Below are 14,134 nucleotides of genomic sequence, written 5' to 3' on the forward strand. Positions count from 1 at the left end.
GAGTTCTTAAAGGTTTGGAGGAGATTATAGAGAGGGAGAGGGAGGCTTTGGAGAGATTGGAAAACAAAATTGAGATACAGTTATTTCACTCAGAATTACAAGCAAATTATAGATGTGATGAGCATTCAGTTCATCCTAACTCTTCCACCCAAAAAGAATCAAACCCCTTTGATAACAGTTCAAATTGGTTCTGATTGGATTCCATCTTGATTGGATCCATTTAAATTCAATTTCTGAAGCTAAGTCATTAAAACAAAATTGGTCCCTGAGGTAAATTGATAATTCCCCTAACTCAATGCATCCCTTCTACTAAACTCCCATTATCCCCTATCCTTTAGCTAATTTCTTCTCAATTCCTGAGATTTATTCTGAATCCCCAGAACTTTGAGTTTAGCCAGCCACCTTTCAAGATTTTTGGAAATCACAGTGCCCCATGTCATAGGGCTTCCCACAATGCACCATTTTGCAGGGCTAGCCACATCGCACCTGAGATTTCATCTTCCTTCCAGAAGCCTATGAAGTTGATCAGTTGACTCTTCGCCTTATGGTGTCATGTTGATTGCTGTTTACTGAGTTAGTAATGTACAGATGACCCCAAGTTTACATTTTAGTCAATTCCATAATTTTACATAGAATTGAAGCAAGACCAATGGATCACTAATTTCCTGTTAGTTTTGCCCTCTCTAGTTGCACATAAACACCATGTTTTACTTTTTCCAATCTAATTTTAACCCCCTCTCCACAATGTGTAGTGAATCCTTTGTAATGGTAGACTGTGCCTCACCAATCTCCTCCCTAGTCTTTCTCGGTCCTCTGTAGTAAAGCCTTGGGGATTTACATGTTGTGATTACCTGTCTAGGACATCTGTATTATTTATATGGAAGTTATTGAGCAATAACAGATCAGCAGTCCATTTATACTCTGCCTCATTTTCTTTTCAAGTGAAGCCAAAAGAAAATGGGGTGTAGAATAAAACATGCTGCAATTTGCTTATAGGGATTTTGTTCTTTTTCAGAAGACCTATTAATTCTGTCTCAGTAATCCCCAGTTTACTATATTCTTATCCCAGTGCTCACTGTATCATCTGTCTGCCTGCTCACAGTGGTGTCTCCCCAGCTGTCGCCCTGCCATTTACTGTTGTGCTATCTCTCATTTCAGGTGGAACAATTTGCAGGGAAATTTGAATAAGTACAAGAAAAAACTGACAGAGGCTCTGGAGGTTCATGCCTTAATCAGAGAAATGGATGATATTAAAGAAAGAATGGGTGAAAAGGTGAGAACTGTGTATCTGGGCTGCACATAGTCCCTGCCAGCACTTTGGATGAGGAGGAACCCGGCCCTAAGTGTTAACCTGCCAAAATGAGGCAAGGCTTATGGGCAGATAGTTCTTCGGTAACCACATCCCTGTGAAGCACATATCTTGAGTGCAAATGAACTCTAAGGATCAGCTCAGTAGGTGACGATGAAACGATTTGAGAACCTAATGGTCCCTGAACCACTGGACCAACGAGAGATCATGACGCTGTGTGGTCAGGAGTGTACACTGCAGTCTATTTACCTATGAGAGCAAGGAGAAATGTGGCAGGAAAGGAGGTGAAGAGCTGAAGGCCCTGTCCTCTGAATGTGTATTCTAATATTTATATGACTTGCTGTATGGTTTGTTATTTCCCTGGTTGACATTCTCAGGTTTGCGTGTAAGGTGGTTTCCCTGGACCCACTTGGATGAGTCAGTTGCAAAGGATCACATAGCCTCTTGGTTTGAGCAGAGCAGTCCCACTAACTGCCTATTTCTGTTGATAGAGTTTGTTGGTGCAAGATCTAGACTATGGCCGGGATGTGGAAAATGTAGAAAAACTGATGAGGAGACATAAAGAAACTGAACTGGAAATCACAGTCATCCAGGACAAGGCAGAGGTGAGTACTCCACATAGAACAGTACTGAGAGCACAGGTAGCCTGGACTCCAACCAGCAATGTCCCTAATACCCCTTTTTTTTGCCTCATACTTCTCCCTCCTCTCCTATGTCTGGGATTTGAGTGCCAGTGACAAGCGAATGGTCACTGGCAGCCTCTGGTACCTTGCCCATGTGGCCATTCTACATGCTTGAGTTTCAACAGCGAGTGTTGGCAGTGAGGGCAGCATCGCAGCTGATTCCAGTGTTGTCCTTGCCTGATGTAACTGTCCATCTCAGGGAAAAAAGAACTTGAATTTCGTTAGCACCTTTCATAACTGCAGGACATTTCGAAGTGTTTTACGTCCAACGAAGTGTAGTCACTGTTGTAATGTAGGAAACACAGCTGGCATCCTTGTGTATAACAATCTCCCACAAACAGCAATTTGGTAATGACCAGGTAGCCTGTGTGAAGTGTTGGATGTTGCCAGGATGCTGGGGTAAGCTCCCCTACTCTTAACCATAGAACCACAGAAATGTTACGGGGCAGAAAGAGGCCATTCAGCCCATTGTGCCTGCACCAGCCAAAAAAGGAGGAAAAAAAGAAACTAGTCGCTCATTTTAATCCCACTTATCAGCACTGGTCTGTAGCCTTGCAGGTTACAGCACTTCAGGTGCAGATCCAGTTTAAATGAGTTGAACGTTTCAGCCTCAACCACCAATTTAGGCAGTGAATTCCAGATGCCCACCACCCTCTGGGTGAAAGGTTTTTCCTCATGGCCCCCTAATCCTTCTACCAATCACTTTAAAACTATGCCCCCTAGTACTTGACCCCTCATCTAGGGGAAACAGGTCTTTCCTGTCTACCCTATAAAGGCCCCTCATAATTTTGTACACTTCAATTAGGTCACCTCTCAGCCTCCCCTGTTCTAAGGAAAACAACCTTAGCCTATCCAATCTTTCCTCATAGCTGCAATTTTCAGGCCCTGGCAACTTTCTTGTCAATCCCCTCTGTACTCTCTCCAGAGCAATTATGTCCTTCCTGTAATGTGGTGACCAGAACTGTTCGCAAAATTCCAGCTTTGGCCTAACCAGTGTTTTATACAGTTCCATCATTACATCCCTGCTTTTGTATTCAATATCTCGTCCAATAAAGGAAAGCATTCCATATGCTTTCTTTACCACCTTATCCACCTGTCCTGCCACCTGTGGATATGCACTCCAAAGTCTCTCACTTGCTCAACCCCTCTCAATATCCCCCCGTTTATTGAGTATTCCCTTGCTTTGTTTGTCCTCCCCAAATGCATTACCTCACACTTTTCCAGATTGAATTCCATTTGCCACTTTTCTGCCAATTCAACCAAACCATTGGTATCATTCTGGAGACAACAGCCATCCTCTTCACTACCCAACAACTTTTGTCTCATCTGCAAATTTTCCACATTTAACTCCAAATCCTTAATATATACAACAAACTGCAAGGGCCCCAACACTGAGCCCTATGGATTGCCACTGGAAACCGCTTTCCATCTGCAAAAACATCCATCAATCATTATTCTTTGTTCCCTGTCACTGAGTTAATTTCGGATCCAACTCACCGCCTTCCCCTATATCCCATGGGATCTCACTTTTCTGACCAGACTGCCATGTGGGACCTTGTCAAATGGCTTACTGAAATCCATGTAGACAACATCCACTACGCTACCCTCATCAATCCTCCTTGTTACTTGCTTAAAAAATTCTATTGAGTTAGTAAGACACTGGGCAGAATCGTCCCAGATTTGCACTGTGTGGTAGCACGCGGGTAAAATGTCGCTTTACCTGCCGGCTGTGATGGCGGGTTTTCACGCCATATCACCCCAAATGCGACCCATTATTTATGCGTTCCCAGGAAATGCACTGTTTCCATGGTGGGCAGGCTTTCATTAGCCTGCCCGCCATCACCTCGTCGCTTCATCACGCTAGGTGCCATATTTAAAGTCCAGCCGCATCACATCTCAGTGTTTCCAGCCCACGACTGCTGCAAGGAAGATGTCCACGAAAGGCAAGAAGACAGAAGCCCCCCGGGTTTAGCGATGTGTCACTGGCACGTCTTTTGGATGCTGTGGAGGCCTGCCATGATATCCTCTACCCCTGTTCTGGCCGCAGGATGGGCAACGGCATCACAAACCAGTCTTGGGAGGTGGTGGCAGCGGTGGTCAGCGCCAACACCCTTCAAAAGAGGACAGCCACCCAATGCTGCAAGAGGATGAATCGTCTCCGTTCCGCCAGGGTAAGTCACTCTTCTAATCACTGCACATTCACACACTCACAAACCCATCACACACCCACAGGGTCCTCACTCACTGCCGGTTCAAGGGACATCACTGTTCACTCTCTCACACTCACCGTCATTGTCCTCATCCCATCCATGGGACCACTCACCACCCACACATGCCAGGCATGCTTATCATCCGGTCTGGCAGGGTTACACTCTTTCCATCTCTATTCATGCAGGACAAGCTGGCACACAACAAGAGGGAGAGGTCGCTGACTGGTGGAGGAATGCCTGAAATCAAGGTGCTCACAGACTTTGAAAACAGAGCCATCCAGCAGGCCAGAGATGATCTGGACAAGTCCTGTGCTAAGTTGAGGTCGGCGGTTCTCTACTAAGTGAGAGTTCAGCAGCACAACATCTGTCAGACAACCACGCTGTGAGTGATGTGCCCTGTTTCACAGGCCACTGTCATGCACTGATTATCTCCCCTTGATTCTGCAGGCACATCTGGGAAACAGCCAATGGAGTCCATGACCCAGGGTCTCCAATCAAGCCCCAAAGAAACCTCTGAAGAGGAATCTGAAGGCACCCTCCTTGAAGCCGCATCACAGCGCTCACCCACACCCTCCACTAGCGCAGGGCCACACACCTCAGTGGCACCTAGCTTTAGAATAGCCTCGGCATCACAATCTGGTGAGCACATTGCACTGTCTGGTCCACGGCTGGCGGCGGCAGTGACTTCCTAGGTGATTGGCACTTGGAGGACTGCTGGAGGCCAGAAATTTGCTGAGTCTGAGTCAGATGATGAGCCTCTGGACTCGGTCATGTCACAGTAGCTGGAGCTGCAAAGGCAAGCTCAGGAACATCAGGGACGGATTCTGCTGCACTCTTCAAATTGCAAGGCATGATGATGAAGTCAGTCACCTTCAGGCTGAGATGATACCGTCAGCATGCCAACACACCGAGGTCAACATTGGTAGGATGACAGCTGTCCAGGACGTCACTCCTGCCCTGCTTCGCGGGCTCAACTCCATCGTTGATGCCATAGTTAGCCTCCAATAGTGTGTACGCAAGAGGGATGCCGGACAGCTCGATCTCACCCCAGCTACCCCTTCTCCTCATGGAATCAGCTAAGGGTGCTCAGGCACCACAGGGAGGTAGATCAGCAGGTGCAAACACTGGGGCCACCCATCTGGGTGACTCCAGGAGTGTCCGACCCATCCAAACCCCCTATTCCTGTGACCTCAGCAGCTCCAGCTCCACAGGCCGAGGAGGGTGCCACTGCCACACAGCAGGACCCTGAATGCAGGTCAGGGCCCTCCAAGTCTTGGCCCTCCAAAGGACACCCACCAAGGTCATCACAGACAGGGCGTTGCAGTCAACATCGTCGTCTTCGAGGACTTCCTCGCCCTCATTCCCATCAATGTCCTCCTCATCAGAGGAGACATCCAGCTCCTCCATCTCCTCCCCTGCCAGCTCCTCTCCCCTTTGCAGCATCAGGTTGTAAAGGGTGCAGCAGATGACAATGATGTGTGACATCTCTGTAGACTGTATTGCAGGGCTCCACCTTCCAGGAACAAGAACCTCATTTTCAGCATTGCGATGGTCTGCTCCACCAAGTTGCAAGCTGCAGCATGAGCCCCATTATACCATCCCTCTGCTGCAGGCTGAAGCCTCTGCACAGGTGTCATCAGCCATGTCCTCTGTGGGTAGCCCTTGTCCCCAAGAAGCCATCCCTGCCCCTTCTGTGGACCCTGGAAGACTTCAGGGATCTGTGACTGACTGAAAATGTAGGAGTCATGCACACTCCCTGGAAACCATGCACACACCTACAGGATGCATTTCTGGTGGTCACACACCAGCTGCACATTCAATGTGTGGGACCCCTTGCGGTTGATGTAGTTCATTGCTTGTTGTGACAGAGATCTGAGCGCCACATGAGTGCAGTTGATCGCACCCTGCACCTGTGGGAAATCTGAGATCTGGACGATTCCAATCACTCTTGTATCCTGGCTGTCCTGGCCCCGGGCGAAATGCACAAAGTTGTGTTTTTTTTATTCATTCATAGGGTGTGGGCGTCAGTGGCTAGGCCAGCATTTATTGCCCACCCCTAATTGCCCTTGTTGAGAGGGAATTTAAGAGTCAACCACATTACTGCAGGTCTGGAGTCACATGTAGGCCAGACCAGGTAAGGACAGCAGATTTCCTTCCTTAATGGACACTAGTGAACCAGATGGGTTTTTTACAACAATCGGCAATGGTTTCATGGCCATCATTAGACTTTTAATTCCAGAATTTTATTGAATTAAAATTCCACCATCTGCCATGGTGGGATTCGAACCCGGATCCCCAGAGCATCGCCCTCGGTAAGATGGCATCCATGACCTCATGAATGCATTTGTGGGTGGAGGCTTGTGAAATCCCACAAAGGTCACCTGTGGAACACTGAAAGGAGCCACTGGCATAGAAATTCAGTGCCATGACCATTGGCAGTGGATGCCCTCCATGTTCCCATGGCGCCAATTCATGTAGTAGCTGGCAGATGTGACCAACTAGTTCCCTAGACATGTGCAGTCTTCGGCGACACTGGTTCTCGGTCATCTGCAGGAATGAAAGGCGGCGTCTATAGACCCTGGGTGTCGCTAGGCACTGACCAGTGACAGCTCACTATGGCTCTTCAGTGACGTGCGCAGGAGCCCCAGCCGCCCCTTCTTCCTGCGGTTACTGTTCCTGCCTCTGCGCAGCCAGGAGCCTCAGTTGCTCTACCCTCCATCGTCTTCACTCTCTGTAGGCCATCAGGCATACAGCTAGTTCACCAGGCTCCATGATCCTGATGTACTCCTCCAGCAGGATGAAAGAGAGAGACATGTGGATTAGCATTTGTATACTGAGAACCTGTCCTGGTTAAGTGTGAAGGCCCCTTAATGCTTCCCGGAGAGTGCTGGCCACCACTTGGATGGCCAGAGATTAGTGCACTGCATGGCTGCCCGAAACCCCACCCACCTCTGCCCCATTCCACCTGACCGATTGGCGGCAGAGTTGCCCATTGGACTGCATGCTGCTCTCTCAACTCAGGTGCAGGCATTCTCCTAACATGTGCTGCAAGGCTGCACTGTTAGCTTGAACCATGGGGGAGACAGGTCCAAACCAGGATGCTGACATTGCAAGGGGCTATGTGCACCTCCAACAGTGACTGCTCCATGGCCAGCTTTTGCAAGAAGATTGTACAATGTGTGCAGTCACCCAACTGTTCTGCAGTGCACTAAAACGCTCATGAATTTGCAGTCTGTGGCAGGGGTGGGGGTGAAAAGCTGTGGAGCACTTGGTGGCACTTTGATGCATCTGCATAGCTTGAGTGGACAGATAAGTTAGAAGCCTGACTCCAATCATATCAATTTGGCTGTGCCTGAAGTGTCTCAGCTGCAGAGGAATGGTCACTTTATATAAGGTATCCCTAATGCATAGCCGCTTCACTCACCCACCCTACCCCCCACCCAGAATACTTGTGCGCTATATTCAACAGCAGGGCTGCCCTTGCCCCACCCCCCAAAGTCACCTCAACCGCAAGGCAGCCCTTGATCCCCCATCCCTCCAACTCCCATCAAGCTTGAAGTCCAACAGGCAACCCTGGCAAGCGCTGCACATTGTTGTTGTGTACTCACATCTGAGTTCCCCTCAAAGTGCAGCCTGCCAAGTACATGCCTTTTATATGCTGTTGTGAAACACATTGGCAGGAGGGGGACAATTCTGGCAGGCTGGCCTAATAATGATATGTGGATGTATTACGATGAGGTTCCCGACATCTGATGGCAGGAAACACGGCCCACCATCTGTGGGCTGAGCGGATGATTGCGAACTGATTTCACGCTGCTGTGAAACCAGTCGCATCATGTTGTCTGCTCGCGCCACTGAACCCGCCCAACGCCGGCAGGCATGGAAAATCCCGGCCACTATCTTCCCCTAACAAAGCTGTGCTAACTATACCTAATAGTTAGCTGATGCCTTTCTAAGTGACAGTTTATCCAGTCTCTCAGAATTGATTCCAATAATTTCCCTGTCACCAAAGTCGGGCTAACTGGTCTATAATTTTCTGGCCTATCCCTCACACCCTTTTTAAATAATGGTTCAAAAGTTCGCAGACCTCCAATCCTCTGGTACGTCACCTGTATCAAGTGAGGATTGGAAAATGATCCTCAGAGCACCCGCTATTTCTTCCATGGCATCCTTTAACATCCTGGGAAACAATCCATCCAGCCCTGATGATTTATCTACCTTCAAGCGTGTCAGTCCCTCCAGTACCTTGTCTCTCACTCTGCTTATTGTGTCTAATATTTCACATTCCTTTTTAACTAGAATGTCTGCATCATCCCTCTCCTTAGTGAAAACAGAGACAAAGTGCTCATTGGGAACACTGCCCACATCTTCAGCATCTACGCACAAGTTACCATGTACACTTCTGACAGGTCCTACCCTTTCCTGAATTATCCTCTTGCTCTTAATATACTGGTAAAACATCTTTGGGTTTGCTTTGATTTTACATGCCAATATTTTTTCATATCCCTCTTTGCTTTCCTAATTTCTTTTCTTACTTGACCCCTGTACTTTCTATACTCCTCTAGGCTTTCTGCAGAATTAAGCTTTTTGTGACTGTCATAAGCTTTCTTTTTCTGCTTTGTCTTACCCTGTATGCTCTGGATAACCAGGGGCTCTAGATTTGGCAGTACCGCCTTTTTTTGTGGGGCCATGTCTACACTGTGCCCGTAGAATCTTGCTTTTGATTTGACACTGTTTTCCCTTCTAGTAGCTGTATCCAGCCCACTTTTGCCAGTTCACTTCTCAGCTTTGTAAAATTGCCCCCAATTTAGAATTTTTACTCCTGTTTTATCTTTGTCGTTTTCCATAGTGATGATGAATCTAACTGTATTATGGTCACTATCTCCAAAATGGTCTATCACTGCTACTTCATCCACTTGCCCAGTTTCATTTCCTAATCTAGATTTGCAGCCCTTCTCATTGAGCTTGTTACATGCTAGCTGTAAAAGTCCTATTGAATGCAGTGCAAGAATTTTGTGCCCACTGTGCCCTTCACATTGTTCATATCCCAGTTGATATTAGGGTGGTTGAAGTCCCCAACTATTACTGCCCTATTGTTTCTTCACTCAGAAATTTGCCTACATATTTGCTCTTCTAACTCCCTTCCATTATTTGGGAGTCTGTAGTACACTCCTGGCACTGTGGCTGCCCCTTTTTATTTCTGAACTCAACCTTCTTCAAATATCGTCCTGGGACATTTTACCTTGAGAGCGAAGACTGGGGTTTGATTTAATGTTTCATCCAAAAGACAGCACCTCCAACAGTGCAACCTTCTCTCTCTACTGGAATGGAATCTTAGCCTAGATTAAATGCTCAAGTTGCAGGAGTATGACTTGATTACAACTTTCTGATTGGGAGGCGAGAGTTACCATTGAGCCACAGTTAATACTTCTATTAGGGAGCCTCAGCTAATGGAAGCACAGATTGAAAATGAAGGATTGGGGTATTGTGTGCAGTGCAAGGCTATATTGGTTGGGGCTGCCAATGGCTAAGATTTCCTACCAAAGGGAAAAGCCAAAAAGCTTCCCTTTCAATGTCAGAAGGCCCACCACAATGCCACAATGTTTGTAACACAAAGTTTCTGCTTGAATCTGCACCCATCCTCTTTTCTTGGGATCCCCCTTTTGCTGACCACCCCTGGCCAAGAGGCAGGTGAGCAGCCTCCGGACTTCCATTGGTGCTACTCAACAATTCAGATGAGGACGTCAGGGAAGCGAAGGGGAACTTCCGTGTGATCTTCCTTCCAATGCTTCCTTCCTTGGTCTGTGGTCTCTGCATTACCACAGTGGGACCATCTGAGACAATAAACTGGTCAATCATAGGATGGGGCCCCTGCCCCATGTCCACATGCTCCGCCTTGTCTTGTGCCACACTGTGGAGCTCAGGCCCCGCCATCAGATCCCAACTATCTAGCCTTTGGCCCTCTGTTCACTGACATTTCTGTAACTGCCAATCTGCTTAGCCACACCCTCTCCTCTGCCTTTGATGCCCTAATCCCCTTTCACTCTCTCTCAGCCTGGCTGTTTACCCCCGGTACAGCCTCATCTCCACTCCCTTAAGTCTAAAGGACATAGGCATGAACAGATATGGCGGACAACAGATTAAACCATTCACTGCCATATCTGGCTGGACCCCATAAAATACTATCTGATCCTGTTCTGGTCTGCTAAAGCTGCTCACTATTTCAGGATCATCCAGGAAGGCAAAAATTGCACCCGGCTTCTTCTCTCTACTGCAAACCACCTCCGGAAATCCCTCTCCCTGGCCTCCTCCTTTACCCCTTCCCTCCAACAACAAAGATGAGGAGTTCATGAACTTTTCTTTGCCACTAATAACGAGACCATCTGATCAGTTGCCTCTGCCATGATCCTCTCTTTCATTACCCCATAAGGGCAGACTTCCTCTAATATTCTCCCATGCTCTAACCCAAACCCGCATCTTTTTCCAGTTTCCCTCCTATCTCCCCTCAGGCCCTCTTTAAGCTCATCTTGTCCATGAGACCTACCTCCTGCTTTCTCAACCCTATTCTCACTCAACTACTGACCTAGGTAGTCAGTAGCCACAGTAGTCAGCAGTCACTTCACCCTCCTGTCCCCATGTTTACTGATATTAACAGTTCTCTCTCTTCAGGTACTGCCCCTTTCTCCTTCAAAACTTCCATCAGCACCCCTCTCCTCAAAAATCCAGCCCTTTTTTGTTGTGCTTGGCCTAATCATTTCAATGCGCAATACCTTTAAAAACAGGACAACTTATGAAAGATCTTCTAGGCTGCTACACATCCCTGCACATGTGTAGATGTGCACCTCAGAGGGCCCTTGACCCCTCTGTCTTTACAAACTATCACGCTCTCCAACTTCCCTTTCCTCTTCAAAGTCCATGAACGCCTCCTAAATCTGTGCCCATTTTCCCAGAGCTCCATGTTTGAATCCTTCCACCCCTAAATTATTACCAAAACAACTCGTATCAAAGTCATAAATTACATCCTATGTGACTGTGACAAAGGTAAATTATCCCTCCTCATCCGTCTTGACCTATCTGCAACCTTTGACATGGCTGACCACACCATCCTCCTCCAGTGCACCTCCACTGTCATCCAGCTGGATGGGACTGCTCTCACCTGATTCTATTCTTATCTGTCTAATTGTAACCAAAGCATCAATTGCAATGGCTCCTCTTTCCAGTCCCACAGCACTTGTGTCTTCCAAGGATCTATCCTTGGCCCCATCCTATTTCTCACGCATATGCTGCCCCTCAGCAACATCATCCGGAAACACAGTGTCAATTTCCACATGTACTCAGATGATGCCCAGCTCGATATCATCTTTCCCTCTGTCAACCCTTCCACTGTCTCTAAATTATCAGACAGCTTATCTAAAATGCAGTACTGCATGAATCGAAATTTCCTCCAAATAAATATTGGGAAGACTGAAGCAATTGTCTTCAGTCTCTGCTATGAACTCTGCTCCCTCGCCACTAACTTTATTCTTCTTCCTGGTAACTGTCAGGCTGAACCATACTTTTTGCAACCTTGGTGTCGTATTTGACCCCGAGATGACCTTACAATCCGCGGTGTTACTAGGAACTGCCTATTTCCACCCCTTTAACATCTCCACCCCTGCCTCAATTCAGCTGCTGCTGAAACCTTCATTCATGTCTTTATTACCTCCAACTTGACTATTCCAACACACCCTGGCTGACTATGTAGAAACAGAAAATGCTGGAAAAACTCAGTAAGTCTGACAGCATCTGTGGAGAGAGAAACAGCGTTAACGTTTCGAGCCCACATGATTCTTCTTCAGAGCTAAAGAGAAGTAGAAATGAGATGGAACTTATACTATTTAAGGGGGTGGAGCAGGTGAAGCTGGATAGCAGGTCAGCAATAGGTGGGGGTTAAAGGGAGATTGACAAAGATGTCATGGACACAAGACAAAGGGAGTGTTAATGGTAGTGGTGAGGGCTAAAGAAGGTGCTGATAGTAGCATAAAGGTAGGACAGCAGAATATGTGAATAGCAGAACAAGGGTCAGCACTCCGTGAAAGAACAACATAGAACAAGTGACAGGTGGCCCTTTTGGGGGCTAGGTGGGGAGAGGGGGCAGCAGTTGGGGAAAAATGATAGAAAAAGGGATTAAGAAAGGGATAAACAATTAATAAATGAATAAAAATAAAATAAGTAAATGAACAATAAATAATACATTTTTAAAAAGGAATTAAAAAATGGGGTGAAGATAGAGGAGAGAGTTAATGGTCAGTCTGAAGTTGTGGAATTCAGTGTTCAGTCCAGAAGGCTGTAAAGTGCTTAATCGGAAGATGAGGTGCTGTTCCTCCAGTTTGTGTTGGGCTTCACTGAAACATTGCAGCAGGCCGAAGGTGGACATGTGGGCATGAGAGCAGGATGGTGTGTTGAAATGGCAAGCGACAGGAAGGTCTGGGTCATGTTTGCGGACAGACCGAAGGTGTTCCGCAAAGCGGCCACCCAGTCTGCGTTTGGTCTCCCCAATTGGGAGACCTCATTGGGAGCAGCGAATGCAGTAGACCAAATTGAAGGAGGTGCAAGTGAAGTGCTGTTTCATCTGAAAGGAATGTTTGGGCCCTTGGATTGTGAGGAGGGAGGAGTTAAAGGGGCAGGTGTTGCACCTTCTGTGATTGCATGGGAAGGTGCCGTGGGAAGGAGTTGAGGTGTTGGGGTGATGGAGGAGTGGACCAGGGTGTCCCGGAGGGAACAGTCCCTAGGGAACGCTGACTGGGGGGATGAGAGGAAGATGTGTTTGGTGGTGGCATCATGCTGGAGTTGGCAGAAATGGCTGAGGATGATCCTTTGAATGCAGAGGCTGGTGGGGTGAAAAGTGAGGACAAGGGAAACCTATGATGGTTCTGGGAGGCAGAGGAAGGTGTGAGGGCAGAAGTGTGGGAGATGGGTTGGACATGGTTGAGGTCCCTGTCAACCACAGTGGCAGGGAGACATCGGTTAAGGAAGAAGGAAGACATGTCATAAGTGCCGTTTTGGAAAGTGGCATTATCTGAACAGATGCGACGAAGGTGAAGGAACTGAGAGAAAGGGATGGAGTCCTTACAGGAAGTAGGGTGTGAGAAGCTGTTGTTGAGGTAGCTGTGGGAGTCAGTGAGCTTGGAATAAATATTGGTGGACAGCCTATCACCATAAATGGAGACAGAGAGGTCAAGGAAGGGAAGGGAAGTGTCAGAGGTGGACTATGTGAAGGTGATAGAGGGGTGGAAATTGGAAACAAAATTGATAAATTTTTCCGGATCCAGACAAGAGCATGAAGTGGCACAGATACAGTCATCGATGTACCAAAAAAAGAGTTGTGGGAGGGGACCTAAGTAAGACTGAAACAAGGAACGTTCCACAAGCCCCATAAACAGATAGGCACAACTGGGACCCATGTGGATACTCATAGCCACACCTTCTATTTGGAGGAAGTGAGACGAGTTAAAGGAGAAATTATTCAGTGAGCGAACAAGTTAAGCCAGACAGAGGAGAGTGTGCTGGATGGGGATTGTTAGGGCCTCTGTTCGATGAAGAAGCAGAGAGCCCTCAGTCATACGGACTTGAAACATTAATTCTGTTTCTCTCTCTACAGGTGCTGTCAGACCTGCTGAATTTTTCCAGCATTTTCTGTTTTTATTTCGGATTTCCAGCATCTGCAATATTCTGCTTTTATCTTCTGTAAATGTGAGGTCCTCCAAAGCTTCACTGCCCATGTCCTAATGCTCATCAAGCCCCTTTCACCCATTGGCCCTGTGTTCACTGACTTACATTGGTTCCCAGTTAAGTAATGCCTTGAAGTTATTACTCTGAAATATTTCCATCCCTGTCTAACTCTGTTCCCTTCAGCTTTGCACCCTTCTGGGATCTCTGCATTTCTCCAATGC

The 14,134-nt window shown here is 47.3% G+C and overlaps 1 protein-coding gene across 1 annotated transcript in view; it reads left to right on the forward strand.

Annotated features, from left to right (window-relative positions):
• The window catches only part of sptbn5 (spectrin, beta, non-erythrocytic 5), a 259,281-nt gene that overhangs the window by 151,959 nt on the left and 93,188 nt on the right, over positions 1-14,134 (forward strand). Inside the window, exons 42-43 of the mRNA XM_078563287.1 lie at positions 1,159-1,273; positions 1,801-1,914. Of these exons, the coding sequence (XP_078419413.1) occupies positions 1,159-1,273; positions 1,801-1,914 (229 nt within the window). The remainder of the gene's footprint in view (positions 1-1,158; positions 1,274-1,800; positions 1,915-14,134) is intronic.

The sequence above is a fragment of the Cetorhinus maximus genome, chromosome 18, assembly GCF_964194155.1.
Source record: "Cetorhinus maximus chromosome 18, sCetMax3.hap1.1, whole genome shotgun sequence".
Taxonomy (NCBI): Eukaryota; Metazoa; Chordata; class Chondrichthyes; order Lamniformes; family Cetorhinidae; genus Cetorhinus; species Cetorhinus maximus.